The 19,680-nt window shown below is 40.6% G+C and overlaps 1 protein-coding gene across 16 annotated transcripts in view; it reads right to left on the minus strand.

The window, feature by feature from the left end:
• ptprt (protein tyrosine phosphatase receptor type T) overlaps nt 1–19,680 on the minus strand; it is a 121,166-nt gene that overhangs the window by 85,063 nt on the left and 16,423 nt on the right. For 14 of the 16 annotated variants that reach the window (XM_077529064.1, XM_077529063.1, XM_077529051.1 and 11 more), the window contains 6 exons: nt 15,160–15,258; nt 8,539–8,699; nt 8,347–8,457; nt 7,867–7,948; nt 6,873–6,988; nt 4,997–5,171 (listed from right to left, as the gene is read on the minus strand). In XM_077529064.1, the coding sequence (XP_077385190.1) occupies nt 4,997–5,171; nt 6,873–6,988; nt 7,867–7,948; nt 8,347–8,457; nt 8,539–8,699; nt 15,160–15,258 (744 nt within the window). Of the gene's footprint in view, nt 1–4,996; nt 5,172–6,872; nt 6,989–7,866; nt 7,949–8,346; nt 8,458–8,538; nt 8,700–9,381; nt 9,514–15,159; nt 15,259–19,680 lie in introns of those variants that run through there. The other 2 variants (XM_077529050.1, XM_077529060.1) reach the window with 2 other exon arrangements.

The following is a 19,680-nucleotide window of genomic DNA, read 5'->3' on the forward strand; positions in this document are numbered from 1 at the left end:
CTGTTCGTTTTTATTAGTTTTTGTTATTTAATAAATGCTCTGTTTTAATTTAGTTTTAGTTAGTTTCAGTATTAAGTTTTATTTTTATTTTTTAAATGTGTATTACTTGTACGCAATATTTAAATAAAAAAAAACAGCATGGGAGCGACGTCATCTGAAACTGCTTTTCTATTGGCTGCTGCTAGATGAGGTCACGTCTTTGTGACGCACTTTCAAACGTCTTTATTCCGTTTCAGATCAAAATTAACATACTTCAAATCACATCTAAAATCATCCCCAACGGCTCACGCAATTCAATTCCAAAGACTAAAACCAAGGACATTTATGCTATGATTATCGTTTTAGTTAGTTTTGTAACCACAAAATGTAGTTTCAGTTAGTTTTCGTTGCTAAAAAAAAAAAAATCATTTTCGTTTTTATTTTTATTTTTGTTAAGAAAATAGTTTTTGGAATTTTAGGTTTAGTTTTTTCATTTATTTTAGCTGACTAAGAATAACCTTGCAACAGACTTAACAAAGGAACAGAAAATATAACAGTACCCACAGTCATATATTCTTTATCCACCGCATTGAAAACTAAAAACAAGCTGGATTCTTTTCAATTCTGTTCGATGATGTCATCGCTCTGTTTTTAAAAACTATAATAAACCATTCAAATACACATTTGCCACCATTTTGTCTGGAATGGATTCATTGCATTTTCCATTCATTTCAACAGGGAAAGATGACTTGAGATGCAAGCGTTTTGAGGTACGAGTGTGCTCACAAAAGCACATTCAGGTCGTATCTTAAGGCAGCATTAGAACGTCGCCGGGGGAGACTCGACGGCGACGTCAACAATTCTTGTTCATTCTGCAGCTTTGCACACGCAATTGCTGCCACACGACTTGCAGATGTTTTTTTTTTTTGCGGCCAGGTGGTGGCGCTGCTGCGCGGAGGATGGTTAAGAGCCCGGCGGGCCTCTGCGCAACCACTGCTGTCCACGCACACGTCTATTGATTGATTTGGATGGTGTGGACAAATATATATTTATACGCACTCGATGGATGTGGGCAACGCGACTCACACACAAACACCCAAACGCGCACACACTCGGGTTTTATTTTGGGAGCGCAATCAGTTTCAGGACCACCACGAGATTCTGGAGTGGGGCGCACACATGCACCTCCAGTGGTTTTGATTGGCAGCTGTGTATCTAAGCTCCACCCCACCGAGTCTTATCTCTGACGGACAGACGACACACACACAAACTACACACGGCGATGCACGGACAACACTGGCAAATATTTTTCAGCCCCCGCAGCCAGTTTGAGTGAGCAACAGCAAAACGGAGGAGCGCCGACGTCTATCGACACACGACACACGACACACACAAAAAAAAAGTCTCAGCAAGTCAGACATTTTGATACAAACGGGACTTTTAAGCTTCAATTCAGGTTGAGTCATATGGAGGAGCAAAACTGCCAAAAATCTAAATAAATAAATAAGTAAATCACTACAAGTGAAAACAAAAACAATACATGTGTATTTAATTTTTGAATTAGATTTTTTATATCCGTTTTTATTTTCACTTTTAGCCATTTATCTATTTATTTATTTAGTCATTTATTTAGTCGTTTATTTATGTAGTCATTTATTTATTTATTTATTTAATCATTTATTTATTTATTTATTTAGAGAGAGCGAGAGAGCGAGAAAGAGAGAGAATAAAAGAAAAAAGAAAAAGAAAAAAGAAAGAAAGAAAGAAAGAAAGACAGAAAGAAAAATATAGAGATAGAGAGATAGAGAGAGCATGACAGACAGCGATAGAGAGAGAGAGAGATAGAACAAAAGAAAAACGAAAGAAAGAAAGAAATTAGAAAGAAAGAAAAAAGAAAAAGAATGAAGGTAGGAAAGAAGGAAACAAAAAATGAATGAAAAAGACAAAAGAAAAAGATAGATAGATAGATAGAACAAAAGAAAAAAGAAAGAAAGAAAAAGAAAGAAAGAAAAAGAAAGAAAGAAAAAAGAAAGAAATCCAAGGGTCCATTTGAAGTGACTTTTGTTTCCATTCCTTTTAGTCTTATACAAAACACTTTTTCAAAGTTTAAATCAATGAGGGGAAAAAAAAAAAAAAAAAAAAAAAAAAAACCCGCAAGTGATCTTGCTTCATATTTGCAAGGTTGGAACGGGAACTTACATGTGCGCACGCACACGCACGTGCACGGCTGGAGCGTCTTTGGCACGGTCACACCTGAGCGCACTAAACACTAATTAACCCCCATTTCACTTGGCCACACGGGAGGATGAACACGCACACGCATGCTCACGCATGAAAGGTAAAAGGGCGCGCGGCAATTTGAGCGCTCCGGGACGCGCACAGGTGCACGCACTCACAAAAAAAATAAAATAAATAAAAGTTGAACATCACAAACTTAAAAAAAAATAAAAAATAAAAACTCCAAATGTTGCCAGAGGGATGATAACATTGGAGCCAGATTTAGCAACATGCACACGCAGATACACAAAAAGGTTTCCGGGGTGCGTGTGCGCGATATTGTTCAGCGGTGGCATCATGGCCGATTTCCCCTGGCAACACGCACGGACAACAACACCTGAGCTTCCCATATACACGCACGCACGCACGCACACACACACACGCGTGCACTGTGTTGCTAACAGATGGTAATGACAGTTTGGGTCCCTGAACTCATCACAACGTGACACGCTCGCGGGCAAGCGTGCACGCACGCACGCACACACCAGCTCGCATGAAATTCCAGCATCTTTTGTGACCAATGAAAACATTGGAGTCATCAAAATCCAACAGAAAAACACGACTCCATGCTAAATAATACGTTTCCTTTTCATGACATCATCGCCGAGGAAAGCCCCGCCCACACGCGGCAGCGGGCGGAACCTCAAATGCTTCACGATGGAGAGTCTGGACCCGAAAATGGCGAATGAGATGTCGACCAAATATTTATTTAAAAAAAAATAAAAAATTTGGTCCAGCTGACTTCCGGTGCCGAATTAGAAAAACCAAAAACTTGCACGTGACTTGCATGACTTGATAGATTTCATCCACCACCTCCAACCCCCAAATCCTGTTTGACTCCTGAAATCTGCTGACATGTCGAGCATAACGAGTGATACGGGAAAAAAATAAAATAAAAATCTCAAGGAGTCGCGCTCGAAAGCGAAACAGGAAGTCAGCCATCTTGTTTCGAAGCATCCAGTTCACGCTCGGATGCGGCCACTAGAAAATTAAATACAAAAATAAATGAATAAACAATGAGCCCCCATTTTGCGCGCCACCGCAAAAATTTGGTGAGCGTGTTGATCATAGCAGGCCACAGCAAAAAAAAAAATAAAAATTTGGAATTTTCATTTGAGTTAGTTTTGATTTAGTTTTTCGAGTTTTGTTTGTTTAAATTGAGTTAGTTTTAACTGGTTTTCAGGGTGGTTCTGTTAGTTTTTATTATTAGTTTTTGTTTTTTAATAAATTAAAAAAATAAAAATATAAAATCTGAATCAGAATCGGCAAAAATTGAGATCGGCAGGTCAGACTTTTTTTTTTTTTTTTTTTTAAAGATCGAGGATCGCTGATGGACCGGGAAATTGTGATCGGTGCACCCCTACTAATTTATGAGTAAAACTTGAATGAATTTTCGTCAAACGACGACGTACAATTTCTTGTCAAAATGAAGAATGTGCTCCTCAAAGTGGGCGGGACTCGGGACGTCATTCATTACAGCCGACGGCGAGCGATGGTCGCCGTCCGCCGTAATTCCATCAGCGGCGGTGCAAAGCACATTATCGGCCCGGCCGCGTCAATAAAGTCGCTCGGCAGGAAGGACGCGGCTTCCTGTCGGGAAGATTCCTTTCCTGCTCCATATCGAGCGGGCCGGGAGATGATGACATTTGAGGCCTTTTCATTTGACGACAGGCGCTCGGCATGCGTTCAAGGGGAAAAACATCAGCCAAAATCGACTGTTTGATGGCTTGTATACAAAAAGCTCGTGCGTGCGTGCGTCCGCCTGCGCACGCAGCAGGTGTGAAATTGAACAAGCCAGCGCATCTTTTGTTATCTGTTTCGTTGTCTCTCAACTTCAAGCGAGATTTGCAAAAAAGGGGACGCCACGTTTCTCAAAAAGTGCAACAATTCGTCAATGACATGAACGGAAGATGCTTTTGATCATCGATTAATCGACGAGTAGAACTTCAATGAAGTGTCCCATTAACTGCTTACGTTAGCTCCCGGTGGACAAAAGCTAGCATGTCGTCCGTGTATTTCTCGAAAGTTGATAACTTTTTTTTTTTTTTCTTGCAAATCTGCCACTTTAAACTCACAAAATTTGCAACTTTATGAACTTGCAAATTTATACGTTTTTTTCTTGCAAATCTGAAACTTTAGAAACTTGCAAATTTGAGGGGGTTTTTCTCTCGCAAATCTGCGACTTTATGAACTCACAAATGTATGTTTTTCGTTTTTTTTTGAAAATCTGAGACTTTATAAATGCCACTTTATAAACTTGCACATGTATGAGTTTTTTTTCTTCTGGTGAATCTGCGACTTTATAAACTCACAAATTTACTTTTTTTCTCCCAAATGTCCATTCTTTTCTTTTTTATCTTTATAAACTCACAAATTTGCTACTTCATAAACTTGCAAATTAGTTTTTTCTTTCAAATCTGCAACTTCATAAACTCGCAAATTAACTTTTTTTTTTCTTGCAAATTTCCAAGGTTTATTCTCACAAATTAGCGACTTTATAAAGCTGCAAATTTATGAGAATTTTTTCTTGCAAATTTGCGAATTTATGAACTTACAAATTTACATTTTTTTTCCCCTGCAAATTTCCGAGCTTTTTTCCTCACAGATTTGCCACTTTGGAAACTCGCAAATTTACGAGTATTCTCGCAAATTTATGAGTTTTTTTTTTCTTGGAATATTATTCTTGGAATATTGAGGCTCTGCAAATTGTTGAAAAGGAAGGCAAAGAATGGCAACTTACCTTTGACGATGAGATCGGCGTAGTTGGACACTCCGGAGCCCCCGTCGGTGCGTATGACGCATCGGTAGCGTGCGGTGCCGCGCTGCGACGTGTCGCCCACGTTGACGGTGGACGAGAATCGGCGGTGGTTGACCACCCGCGTCACCATCAGCGCCGTGTCCTTCCCGTTCCACTGCTGCGCCCGCGCAACAAACAAACGCGCACGCCGTTAGCAAGATTTACCACTGTATATTTTTTTGCCAGCAGGTAATGTTGAACATTTCGGATCTAAAACTAATTTCACATCAAATTTTCTCTCATCTTTTTGGATGAAAAACCACTTGACACACAATTACAGGATATCAACAAGTGGCTACTATGGCTCCATGCTAAGCTAGTAAGTTAGCTAGCATTAGTTTAGCGGTCGGATTAAGATTATTGTTGGAACGTTATAGCCGTTTTCATGTCAACACTCGAAGACAATTTCCATCTCGTCTTCATGAGTCGTCAAAAATGCATACTGACGTAGTCCCAATTATTGTTTATTAATTAGCGTTTTAGTCTGGTGAAAAATGTGTGTAGAAGAAATTATTTTTGTTCAGTTTTCGTCGACGAAATGAACACTAACCATATGCTACACAATCTGGGTGTCTTTTTGTACAGCACACCTTTTCATTTTATGTTCATTTTATTCTTTGCTTATTTGTTTTGTTTTGTTTTTCCCCCATTTGATTTTTCCCTGATTTGACACTTCTGTCACGCTCTTTTTTGTTACGCCACATTTTTGCTGTATCAGTCTTTTGTGTAGCTCGCTGCTGTCATGCTTGCTTGGTGTCATATTTTCCTCTGTACTTTTTTTTTTTTTTTTTTTTGTAAGAACAATACGTCAATTTCCACACATAGACTGGAAATATTTTGTTTTATTGCGGCCCCAATGAAGCCAAACGTCCACGATGGAACCAAAGTCGTCTTCTCGCAGCTTTTGTTATTGTGTTTTTCTAACCCTAGGGGGCGCCCTCCCTCCCTCCCGCCTCCATTGCAGACGAGGTTGGCGATTGGAGTCGTCGGCGCGAAAGCTTTTTAATCAGCTCCGCGTGCGTTACAGCTGCGACCTCCGAGGAGGCCTGAAATCATCTCTTAGCAATTAGCAATTAGCATAAACGAATGCGCTGCCTTGCTCTTCAATTCCAACGCCGGCTCAAAAAAAGACGCCAGGGCGCCGATAACGACACAATATCACATCATAAAATATCAACGCAATATGAAACGTGAATTTAGTGCATTAAATGGAAGCTAAACCCTTTTTTTTGTTTGTTTGTTGTTGTTGTTGCAAGAACATTTTGTGCCAGCGCTAACTGTGAACACGGTGTTCTGATTGGTTAATAATATTGCGTCGGTAGAATAATTCAACAATTCACTCAATATCGCCCTCTGCTGTCAAGCAAAAAAAATGATCGCTGCAACTGCTCTGGCAAGTGCCTGCGTTTGCGGCGGAATGTCAGAAGAGAATAAAAATAAATAAACTAATTAATTAATAAAAAAAATATTAAATAAATAAATACAAAAAATATATATAAAAAATAATTTAAAAAATCATTTTAAAAAATTAATTAATAAAAAAATATTAAATAAATAAATAAATAAATTACAAAAAATTATATAAAAAAATAATTTAAAAAACAATTTAAAAATAATTAAAAAGAATTAAATATTAATTAATTACTTTAAAAAAAGAAGAGAACTTGAGCAAGGTGTGGTTGGCGCCACTGTCACCCAGTCATTACATTTGATTTTATTGCATTACGACTTTACAACATGCAGCTTTTGCCTTCTAATTTGAATATGAACGATGAAAGCAATTTGGAAGCAAGACGGACGGACGGACGGGCGGACGTACCTGCAGCCAGAGTTTGTCGTGCTGAGACCACTTTCCCCCCGCCGTACACTGGAAGGACGCGTTTTGACCCACGTTGACTTCCACGTTCTGAAGACGCAGGAAGTGAGGCGCTTTCCCTGTGAAAAATGACATCAACAGATAGGAAATAATATATAGACGTTAAATATGATGTAAATATTCCCCATCGGTGGTGCACACGTTGAATATGACGCACATATGGGAAATTACATTCATTAAATGTGACGTAAAAATTATACTATGTTGCAGGTGTATAAAACATTCAAAATCATGTAACTAGGCGACATCGTATGATTTAATATTATATTAAATCAAGTTTTAAATATGATGTGAATACGCTGGAATTAAATGATGTGCCATTAAAGATGATGCAAATATTCAATCGGATGCGTGTATGCTAAATAATAGGGGTGTTAAAAAAAATCGATTCGGCGATATATCGCGATACTACATCGCGCGATTCTCGAATCGATTCAATAATCGGCAGAATCGATTTTTTTTTTTTTTTTTTTTTTAGGATTCACACCTTGAGCATGGAAGAATGTTATATGAACGGCACATTAAGCCTTAATATTTTTATTTTAATGCTGTTCAAACATGAAACAGATTACAACCTCTATAAGACTGAAATTTCAGATAAATAAATAATACATTTTCATATAAATCTTACACTCTACAAGCTTACTGATTAGTATTTTCTAAATATGAATGAAAAAAAAATTGCAACAATCGACTTATAAATTCGTATCGGGATTAATCGGTATCGAATTGTGACCATTCGTATCGGGATTAATCGGTATCGAATCGAATCGTGACCTGTGAATCGTGATACGAATCGAATCGTCAGGTACTAGGCAATTCACACCCCTACTAAATAAGAAATCAAATATGACGTAGCTATGCTACAAATTAGCGTAAGCATGTAGTTGATGATGTCAACTATTATGACGCACGCACACACGCAACAGTGACTTACGGCAGGGATGAGCCAGAACTCGGACGTCGTCAACGGCGATGACCCCCGCGTGACCCTGCACGGAAACCGCTTCAAAGATGACCTGGATGGAGGAAGACGAGGGTGAGGAGGCCGGTAACGACCAATCGTGGCTCCGTTTGCTGACCAACGCCAGAAAACAGGTGAGCCCATGATTGGTCGTGACCTACTTCCTCAACACAGGTGATGACATCATCAGCAGGCGACAGCAAGTAGAACAACGACTTTTTTAAAAGGTATTCATTGGACATGAAAAATAATGAAATTCATTCTGGACAAAATATCAACTTTTGACTGCTGAAAATGGTCGACTGAGTCATGTATCGCTTTTTAACATTCAGCAGACTGACAGTGTGCCAACCCCGCCGTGCACCGCTGACCCGCCACGTACCGGCCTGCACTTGTCAGCAACGCGAGCACTCGGCTGGAATAGCAACAAGGTTTTGTTTTTTTGCGACTCACCTGATACGAGTTGGGCCAGAAGGTGGAGACGGCGAGCTCGGCCTTGAGCCAGCCGTCGGTCACGCCGTCGCTGACGTTCCACACGGGGTTGCTCTGAACGCCGCCGTTCACCTGCGCGCACATCACAACGTGACGTTTTGATGCTAACCTTGGCTAGCTTAGCTAGCTAAAAAAAAAAAAACGTCACCCGACCTTGATGTAGACGTTGAGGGTGCCGGGGCTGGCGCCGTCGCGGCCCGAGATGGAGTAGAGGAAGTCGATGCAGTGGGTGTCGTTCTCCTTCAGCTTGGGCATGTGGAGGTGCGCGCGCTGACCCGACGCCCGGCCCGACGCGTTCACCGCCATCATGCCGCCTGGTGGCCGGGGGGGGGGGGTAAAATTTTAAATGAGCAGTCCACGGTAGTGCTGTCTAGAGCCCGACCGATATGTTTTTGTTTTGTTTTTTTAGGCCGATATATACAGATTAATCTGCCAATTAGTGATGAAAAAAAATATGTATAATGCATAAAATGAACCCCTTCCCCAATTCTGGATGTTTGCGTCCTTGAATTTTGAGGAAAAAAAGTCTTTGTATCATTGAAATACAACTTTAATGTGCTGTCACTAACGACTTTTAAAAAAAAAAAATCGATTAATTGACTAATAGCATGCCCCCAAAAACTTTGTTTCCAATTTATTTATTTATTATTTTCAAGTCCACTGCTCACATATATGCACATATTAGACAAACGCCAACAAAATGAGCCTATGCTAAACGATTAACAATCGCGATTAGCATTAGCGCTCAATAAATTCAAATCACTTGCTGTACTTTTCCTGAAAATCACTTATTAGTCCAACATAATGGAAAAAATCCGATTTGATTACAATATTAATGCACTTAAATAGCGCCATTTTCTTCATATGTTTGCTAAAAGTCTGACGTATTGGCTTGTCTCGTTCAAACATCGAGTTGTTCGAAGCCTACAATGGCCATTTACACAACATGCTAACGATACCGCACACACGCGCAGAAACGTTTTCCAAATAACTCACGTTATGCTCCAAATTCCCGCGCCGTCACCCTAATTACATTCCATTCCATCCCATTCAAATTCAAATTCAAATTCGTAAACGTCCGAAGTGAATTCGTTTCTACCGCCAGCGTCTGTACAAACTCGCTTCCGTAGTTCCCGGAAGTCTTGTTCTGTTTAACAGTAAGTAGATACGCCTTCCTGTTGCCGAAGCACGTCGGGCTACCCGCCATCTTACATGTGTCCAGCCGGCGGCAATAAATTCATTCAAGCTCTTATTTTATTGAGCTATTTTCGGCGCGGATTGTTTTGTTACAAACATAAGACATGTGGCGATGTTAATTCTCTCCATTTTCAGTCTAAAGAGACCACAAACAAACCCAAAGAAGAAGAAGCATCGTAGTTAGTAGTGGTGAATCGGAGTCCGTCAGCAATAAGTGTCCGTGTGGAAATGAAATATTACTTCCGGCTCTCCCGGCAAAGTTCAAGTGCAATACAAATATGTTTTTTTTTTTAATTATTAAAATAGTGTCGACGCATCCATTTTTTGCGTCAACCACTTTTTCTTGTCGACCCAACCGACTTGGTCGACCTTTTATTCTCCAGCACTAGTCGGCGGTCTACCAGGTGACAACACGGTGCGTCTGCCTCCATTTTGTGGAAAGCGAATTGTCATGAAATTGACATTTTCTGCCCACTCGATATATGTTTCATTTAATTTCTTGATTTTAAATTGATTTCATTGTGTTTCCAATTCAAGTCTCACCACGAAATGACAATCTCAGAATTTTTTTTGTTTTGCATTATAACGTGGTAGGGGATAGACCGATTATCGTCTGGCGCCGATATTCAGCATTTTGACAAATACTGGCATCGGCCATTTTTAAAAAAATCATACAGCTGATAATAGATCAATTTAAAAGAAAAAAAGTGTTCGGGGGGGAAAAAAAAATATCAGGGAACTAATTATATACATTTTCATAGACGCTTCTGACAGTAGGGACTGTCTGCACTTTCTGTTTTTGTTTGAAATTTAAATGACGTAAGTCAAATTTTGGATACTTCAGATATCTTTTACTGTAGCAAACAATCGGGAGCTATTTACTTTTTAGTTTTGATTTCAATTTTGAAGATCCCCAAGCATTTTGTTAGATTTTTTTTAAAAACAAAGATGGCTACTGATTACGATTATATTTTAAAGTTCAATATTTTACGAACCCTACACATTTCTATAAACATATGCTTAAAAATAAACAATAAATAAAAGCTAGATATTTACAATATTTTCCCTTTTCGTGAAAAATCAGAAGAAATTCAACATGTCCGAGGGCCGGCAGCCGCCGCATAAAAAATCAATAAATAAATAAATAAATAAAACAAAAATAAATAAAACCCCTTCTGCCCGTCGAGTGTGTTTGAAGGTGTTTTACGACGCGGGTCCGCTCTCTGGAACGCCGCCACGGGGGCCGGCGGCAGATTTACACGCTGCGCCGCACGCCAACACATCCTCAATCACCACACGCGCGCGCGCACGCGCACGTGTGTGCGTGGAGATAAAAACTGATGAAAGAATTCATCAATTGGAATGAAAGAGACGCCAACAATACAAATAAATATGGGCCGAACAAAAACCAAAAAAAAAAGAAAAAAAAAGTCAAGGAGAATGAAAAGGCAGAAAATGAAAGTTGCCGAAATATTTTTCGTCGAGACGCATTTTTGAAGCGGACGAAAACTAAACTAGACTAAAACCCCCGTTAAAAAACAATAACTGCGACTAAATCGGTCTGCATTTCCGTCGACTAATAAAAACGAGACTAAAATGGAGATCGCTTCATTCATTAAAAATGGGACGAGAATCGATGCACATTTGAGCTCACCAACAAAAATCAGATGAAAATGATGATTTTTTTATTTTTTTTTTATCTCCGTAACATTAATCCAACACTAATTTTAATGCGACCATTAACTAATCCTGTCTAATTTCTAATCTTGTAGCATTGCCATTTGTTGATATACTCCAATTGCACAATTTTCATCAAAAAAGATGAGAACATTTGATGTGAAGTCGTTTTAGATGATATTTTATCTGCTGACAAAAATATTGGAAAAGGCTCAAATGGTTGTCCGACCTGACTAAAACTACACGAACATTTTTGGTGAACTAAAAACTAGATGAATAAAATTATGATTTCTTGGTGATTATGATTGCTTCACCGGTCCAAAACACATCAAGACAACAGGAAGTCGGCCAATGTATTTGTCTCCCCCTGGCTGTCGTGTTTTATATTACTGCTCTTTCAATAAATAATTTAAAAAAAACAAAAAAAAACAGGAAGTCGGACATTTTGATTGCTTCACCAGTTCAAAGACATTGAGACAACAGGAAGTCGGCCATTTTGTTTGCTTTACCCGTCCAAAACACATCAAGACAACAGGAAGTCGGCCATTTTGGTTGCTTCGCCAGTCCAAAGACAGAACAAAGAAAAACAAAAAATATATATATTTTTTTTTTCCAAAGAAGAAGAAATTTCCAGTCGTCATGACTCTTCTTTGAAGGAACCGGGTCAAATTTGGCAAAGTTGAGCAACTTTTTTTTTTTCTCTCTCTCTCCACTTTCGTGTCAAAAGTGAGCATCACCTTCTTCTTCTTCTTCTTCTTGTTTTTTTTCATCTGCTTGTGGTTCTTGTTCTCGTTGAGAGATGTTAAAAGGCGCCTCTTTAGCACCCGCAGGACTCGGCGGCGGCGACGCGAGTTTTTGACTTTGTGCTTGTGATGGCAACACGGCACATGGATAATTTATGCGTCTCCGTGCCGGCTGTCAGCAGACGAGAGAGAAAAAAAAAAAAAAAAAGACAAAAGGGAGGGAGGAAAAAAAAAAAAACATCGTCTTCAGCAGCCTGACGCAACAAAATCCAACAGTTTGTGTCCGAGTTCGCAAAAAAAAGAAAAGAGCAAAAACCATCCGTGAAGTCCCTCAAAGACACGATCATTTGCATCAGCTTGCACTGTAACGATGTTCATTCTAGTGCACATTGTTGTTTACAAAAAAATTCACTCTGATTCGCTCTGATGTTTACAAACGATTTTTGCCAGGTCCTTTTGCGACTTGTTACTTCTGCTCACAACTCAAAATTGTCTTTGATGTTTACAAAATCAGGACTGCCACTTTGACCGCTCGATTGTCTTTGATGTTTACACGTTAGCTTCATTGAAAAGGGTACAATTAAAAGCAAACTGGGTTTTGCGACTGCTTGACTGATGCATAATGTGTCTTTGATGCTCATAAAATCAGGGCTGCCACGTGAGGACTCACCAAAGCAAATATGTCTGCTTCATTGAAAAGGGTGCAATGAAACGCAAACTGGATTTTACCGTTGAAAAACTGATTGACTGATTGATGCCTAAAGTGTCTTTGATGTTTACAAAATCGGGACTGCCACTTTGACTGCTCTATTGTCTTTGATGTTTACACGTTAGCTTCATTGAAAAGTTTGCAATTAAACGCAAACTGGATTTTTGCCGCTGCAAAAACGACCGATTGACTGACTGCTGCCTAACGTGTCTTTGATGTTTGTCCAAAGCCGATCGTACGCTGGCTGGCTGGCTTGCGTCTCGTGTTCGTCTTTGGCTTTGTCTGAAGTGGCTCTCTGGTTTCTTTGGGAATAACCCGGCCGCCATCAATGCAGGCGGGCGGGCTCGGGGGGGGCGGGGCCGGGGGTCCATTCGCCCCCAATGGGATGTCGTAATGAGGACCCCCCTTGCCGCATCATCATCATCATCATCATCAACTGCAAACGAAGGCGGAGAAGAAGAAAAAAGCGTCGTCGGTCGCCGTGGTGTCATTTTGCGGCATTATTGTGTCGTCTGGGAGACGACGTGCAAATAAACATGGAGAGTTATCGGCGGGCCGCCGGGAGCCATTACTCCGGCGCCGGCCGCCTTTTATACGCTGCCTGCCTCTTAAAAACGCTCCTTTATTGCTCCCCCTGATGGATGTTCTGCCGCTGTCTGCTTTGCTTCTTGCACGATCTTTTTTTTTCTTTTTTTCCTTTTTTATTCTTTCTGTCTGTGAGCGTTTCTCACACACAAAAAAATATACGGCCAAGGTGAAGATGGTGGAAAGACACCATGCTGGTTTTTTTTTGTATTTATTAATTACAAAAAAAAAAAAAAAAGAAGTATAGTTGGGTTTCAATCACAGTTTTGGAGGTGAAACGATTCTGTTGTTGTTTTTTAACCCCCATTTGCTCTCGATGTTTACAAACATTTTTGCCCGCTCCATTGTTACTTTTGTTGACAGATTCCGGATTTGTTGGCGTATATTTATTATAAGTAGACTAAGTGCAATATCTGGAGAAATTGCTGAAAACACATTGAGAGATAAATGATGAAATTATAACCTGGTTACTGGACAATTGCACTTTACCAACTGTGCCAACGAGCAGAATCGGACACCTGCTAATGATGATAAGTTCCATATATGGAAGTGGGCGTGGAAAGTGAGACTTAGGAAAAAGTTCAATGACTGTCCCATTGAAAATGAATGGTTGATATTAAACATTACATTATGCAAATAGTGTAAGTAATCACACGATTTATACCACATGAAGTGTCAATTTTTGAAGCTATTTGAAATTTAAACAATGTAAATTGCAAATATTATGTGGGAGTTGTTAGGCGGCAAAAAAAGTGTGGAGAATAAAAATGACAATAACATAACAATAATGTAATGTCATGTAAAATGGATGTTTAAAGATCGATTCGAGGATTGCGTGCTGCAATATCGCAATATATTGCCGAATCGATTTTTAGTTTGACATCACCGCGGCGACCGAGAACTTTTCCTCCAACGGGGGAATGGCCGCCTTTTGAAAGCGCGCCGCTAAATGTCGATCGGAAGCAAGCGACACGTGAAGAGACACGCCCACAAATTTGCTACAACTTGCGATCTGGAAGATTTTTCAACGTCCGCCACACGTAGTGGTGTTGTTTAAAAAAAAAAAAAAAAAAGTTATCAGGGGGCATGCGAAGGTCAATTTGGAGCGCTGAGAACCGAGTAGCTGAAAGCGTTCGCCTGACAGCTGCGCGCCCGCCCGCCGACGACTGCGTTTTGCAAATCCGCCGCCGCTCCTCCTCCCCCCCCCAAAAAAAAAAGAAAAAAAAAGAAGAAGACGTCTGCCAGCGAGGGAGTCTCTCGGCGTGCATTTTTTTTCTTTCCCTGTCAAAGACGAGGAGGAGGCGGCTTGGTGGTGTTAAGCGCTTGCCGAAAGCTGACAAAGACGACTTGACAACGAGCCGCCCGACGTGTCGCCTGCGTTCAAATGTGCGTTAAGACTCCCGCCACATTCAACGCAAACCTTGACATTTTGCAGACTCAAAAAAAAAAAAAAAAAAAAAAGACGATTTTTGCGCATGCGAGTGCTCAAGAATAAGAGTGTGACGATATATCGATACCCCGATAAATCGGGGTACTTTGCCTCCCGATAGATTATCGACAAGGGCGCACCGATCACAATTTTCCGGCCGATCACCAATCCCACAATCATTTAAAAAGCACCGATTTTTTTTTTCTAGGGATGGGCGAGTACCGATACCAGGCATCGGTATCGGGCCGATACCAGCCTTTTTTTCAAGTACTCGTGACATTGTCTGGGTTTTAAATTCGGCTTTCAAACCTGATCGATTGTTTTTTGTTTGTTTTTAAGTAAAAGAGTATCAAATGAGAGAACGGCCGGGACGGGTTTCGGAGCCACATGCTGCTTCACTCAGCAGGGCAAACGCAACGGAGGCCAACGCTTACCTGCGCGCGTGGTTCGGTCCTGCTCCCACGTGAAGCCGCTGGTTCCCAGCGACACGCTGTAGCCGCAGCTGCTGTACGAGTCCTCGAAGGTGCAGCCGCCTGGAAAAAAAAAAAAAAAAAAAAGAGAAAAAAAATGCTCAGGAAAGAAAAAAGAAAAAAAAACACCACAGGAAGTACAGACGCCAGCAAAAAAGACGACAGGAAGTAAGTCACAAACACGGCAGAAAGAAAGTTGGAAAGTTTCAATGAAAGGGAAGAGAGGAAGGAAGCGGGGGATTTTCAAAATAAAAGTGACATCTTCATTTTTTCATTTCAAACGAGACAAATGTCCGTTTCAAATTCGTGTTTCGAGTGGAGTCATTTCGTCCTCAAAAAATCATTTTGTCAACGCACGTTTTTTCACCGGAACTAAAACGAGACTTGAAATGAGGCTTTCAAAAACAAACAATAGAGTTTTGGTTTTGGCTTTCAAAATCAAGATTACGGTTCGAGCAGAGTTTAGCATTTCGAATTCAAAGATGAGATTTTCAAACGTGGCGCCACCAAAGTGTCAACGCGATCACGCGGCTCCGTTACGCTACTTTTACGCCACATTAGCCGCTAGCCTCGGGGCGCTACGCTAAACGCTGCCTTTACCCCAACATCCCCCATTCCCGCGCGCGCTTTGCTAATTAGCCGTATGCTGCCACGCGCGGCGTTTCATTTGCACGGATGGATTTGTGGAATCAATTAGCGCTCGCTCGATTCTTCTTTACAGTTTGTCAGTTGGCGGGAAAATCGTTTTAAAGGTTGATTCTATCCGACGGTTTTAAATTTAGTCTCAGTTTCAATCACGCTTGTTAGTTTTTATTATCATAGTCATCATATTTAGTCAACCACATCCCGTTTTTATTTAGTCCATTTTTAATCGACGATAAATCGAGCATTTGGTAGTCCAAGAAAACTTTATTCGTCTAGTTTTAGTCAACAAAAACTGTCAACGTTTTGTTCTAGTTTTAGTCAGGACAATCCCAATATACATTTTTTATTTATTTTTTTAATAATTGGATAAATCGATTTTTTTTCCGATTTTTTAAAAATCCGTTTGAATGTGAACATTAAATGTCTAGAAAACAGCAAAACAAAAACAAAAAAACATTCATAACTTAATTTTCGCATACATTTTTGGATTTTTGGAAAAGTTGACATACAAAGTCAAATTGTTGGTTTATGGTTTTATGGTTTTATGAGTCGATACCTGGTTATAAAAATGGAAAATCGTGCGTGCGTGCACTTAAAACGAATGGGTGAGAAAACCCCCCCAAAAAAGTAGTTCCCTTCCCTCCCTCCAGCTTGACGCCTTCCTCAAAGCGCTCGCAACAAATTCCTCAACGAGGCTGCCTGCCGCATTTAGCGTCATTAGCATTTAGCGTCATTAGCATTTGGCGCCCACTCACTCATCTCGTTAAGGGGAAAGCAAAGAAATCAAAGCCGGCAGATGTAAACAGCAGCAACATCAATATTCCACAGGGGGGAGGGGCTACAGGCGGAGGGGGGAGAGAGGGGGGGGGGGGGGGGGCATATTTTCACTTTTTGATGAACATACGCCTCCTGACGAAAAAAAAAAATCTACCAAAACAAATCCACCGTCTTCTTGCTATGACATCATCGATTCGTCCAAAAAGTGGCGCCGATCTTTTTTGTGCAACAGCACAAACTGCATCCGCATCAATCCACGTGCGCGCGCGTGTGTGTGTGCGTGACAGGGATTAGGTGTGTGCTGCCAAATAAAGCCCCGCCCCCTTGATTCCAAAGCACCCGGCAAGCGTGGCCAGATAATGAGCCGGGAGAAGACTTGAAAAAGTCGTCATGACGACGACGGCATCCCAAAGCGGATCAGGCGGCGACGGTGACGGGACCCTCATCCGTGCACACGTGCGCACGTTTGGACACATTTGTGTGTTAGGTTATTGAGATGTGGGGGGGGGGGACTTTTTTTTGTTTGTTTTTTTTGTTTGTTTTTTTATATATATAAATCATGTCGTTGATACTTAACTCATTCACTCGCCGCCATTTTCACATTTTGCAATCCCGTTCGCTGTTTGACTGGATTTTGACTGTTTTTGCAAGGCCCACAGAATATTGTGTTCTATTGCTATAAAAGCATGAAACCTACCAAAAGAAACATTAAAGTCTCTTCTTTCATTAGGAAAAAAATATATGATTCTATCTGTTTCCGTTTTGCAGCAATTAGCATTAGAAGAGAGACAAGTTTCATCAGTTTTCGCAAATCTATTTCAAATTTAAGTAATTGAGCTTTTTTTTGAGATGGCCCTGGTTGATCTCCTTTGCTCTGCTGCCACCTGCTGGCCGTTTGTGTAATAACTACCATTTCTGTAACCGTTCTTTGCAGTTGAGAGGCTGCATCAAAGCTTTCTGTATGCTCTAGCAAAAAAAAAACAACAACAACGTATAAATACGTCTTTGGGACACTTAAAACATTAGAAAAAACGTATTTATATGTTATTTGGAGCAAATGAGTTAAGAAGAATTGACGTTCCAGAATTCATCAATATGGGATTGGAGTGAAGTGAATCGAATCGAACTGAACTCTTGCGAATGGAAATCAAATCGATTGAGGAAATTGGAATCGTTATCCGATGTTTTTTGCGTCAACATAATTTGAAAGAAACGTTGCGAAACGCGCGAGGCGTCGTCACTCTCATGTTTTTCTTCTCCCGCTCTTTGTTAGCAGTCGTGAAATCATCTGCCGGCGAGCTCGCCGGCGTCTTCCAAACGTTTTGCCACGCCGCCGCTTAAAAGCATATGCGAGCGACGTGATGTAAGCGAGCGCTAAAACGAGCGTTTCGAGCGGGCTGCCTTGCGGCCGTCGTCTCGTCTCGTCTCGTCTCGTCTCGTCTCGTCTCGTCTTCGCTTTTGCCACTCGGCCCAGCTGGCGTCGCCGCGCGTTAGCGCCGGTCGACGGCGAACGGCGGTTATAGCGCGAGCGTCGTTCGTCTTCAACGCCGCCGGCCGCGCGTGCCGACAAAAAATCTTGTTGTCGTTTGCTCGGCGTGGCGAACAAACGGAGCCCGAGGTCCCATAAATACGTCGACGTCAATATCCAAAAGTCAACATTTCATTTTTCATTTGATTTTAATTTGATTTTTGCAATGTTACACAAAAAAATGGTGTCACAGTTTATAAAACGAAACAATTGACCGTGACATGTTGCATGACAATATCGTTGAAGAAAGACACAAATTTGTTTTTAAAACAAAACAAAACAATGACACTAAAGTCCTCCGTGTGAAGAAGAAACCAGCTTGAATTTTGTGTTTCAGCGATGGTACAAAAAAAAAAAAAACATCACTTTATGTCTTGAGTCGTCTTATCGTGGATTTATGACCTGGCCGATATATAGCGATAATCGCGGTATCGGCATATCGTGAGATCATCGTTATCGTGAGCCGTGAATCCTCGAGGTTCCCACCCCGACTGTTTTCTATATAGAGGGAAAAAACGCAAATAGACAAACGAGATACGCATTTAACTCATTTGCTCCCAATAACGTGTAAATATGTTTTTTTTTCATGTTGTAAGTGTCCCAAAGACGTATTTATACGTTTTTTGTTTTTGTTTTATGTTAGAGCATACAGAAGGCTTTGATGCAGCCTCTCAACTGCAAAGGACGGTTGCAGAAATGGTAGTTATTACACAAACGGCCAGCAGGTGGCAAAGGAGATCAACCAGGGCCATCTAGAAAAAAAAAAAGCTCAATTACTTACAATTTGAAATAGATTTGCGAAAACTGATGAAACTTAGATCTCTTCTAAATCTAATTGCTGCAAAACGGAAACAGATAGAAACATACTTTTTTTTTTCCTGATAAAAGAAGAGACTTGAATCTTTCTTTTGGTAGGTTCCATGTTTTTATAGCAATTGAACACAATATCCTGTGGGCCTTGCAAAATCAGTCAAAATCCAGTAAAAACAGCCGGGAGGGAGCGAACGGGATTGCGAAATGTGAAAATGGCGGCGAGCGAATGAGTTAATAATTGACTGATTTCGGTGTGCGTTCTACATTAAAAAAAAAATCAATCAACGTGGCTCTTGTGTGGCATGTGATTTGCGATGAAAATGTTTTTTGGACAAGCAACATCAGGAGGTTTTCCTCATCGTTTCCCAGCTGCGTTTACGTTACGAGCACATTTCCTCACACACACACGTCGGAATAATGTGTGTGCGCGTGCGTTTGGCGGAGGGTTGCTCATCATCTCAAGCTGACACATTTTATGAGTTTGGGGCTTTGATTTTATGGATCGATTCATCATTTTCAAGCAGCCTTGAATATGGAAAGTCTCATTTTACTGCATCGGCTGTTTTTTTTTAACTGAGCTCATCAGGAGGAGAAAAGAGCACGAAAAAGGAAAAAAAAAAAAAGCTGAGCTAATCTGCATTTGAATCCGATTTTCATGTTTCGACAACCTGCAATGAAGCGCGATGATGACATCATATTTGCACCAATGAACAATATTGACA

Source organism: Festucalex cinctus, chromosome 8 (assembly GCF_051991245.1).
Source record: "Festucalex cinctus isolate MCC-2025b chromosome 8, RoL_Fcin_1.0, whole genome shotgun sequence".
NCBI classification, from domain to species: Eukaryota; Metazoa; Chordata; class Actinopteri; order Syngnathiformes; family Syngnathidae; genus Festucalex; species Festucalex cinctus.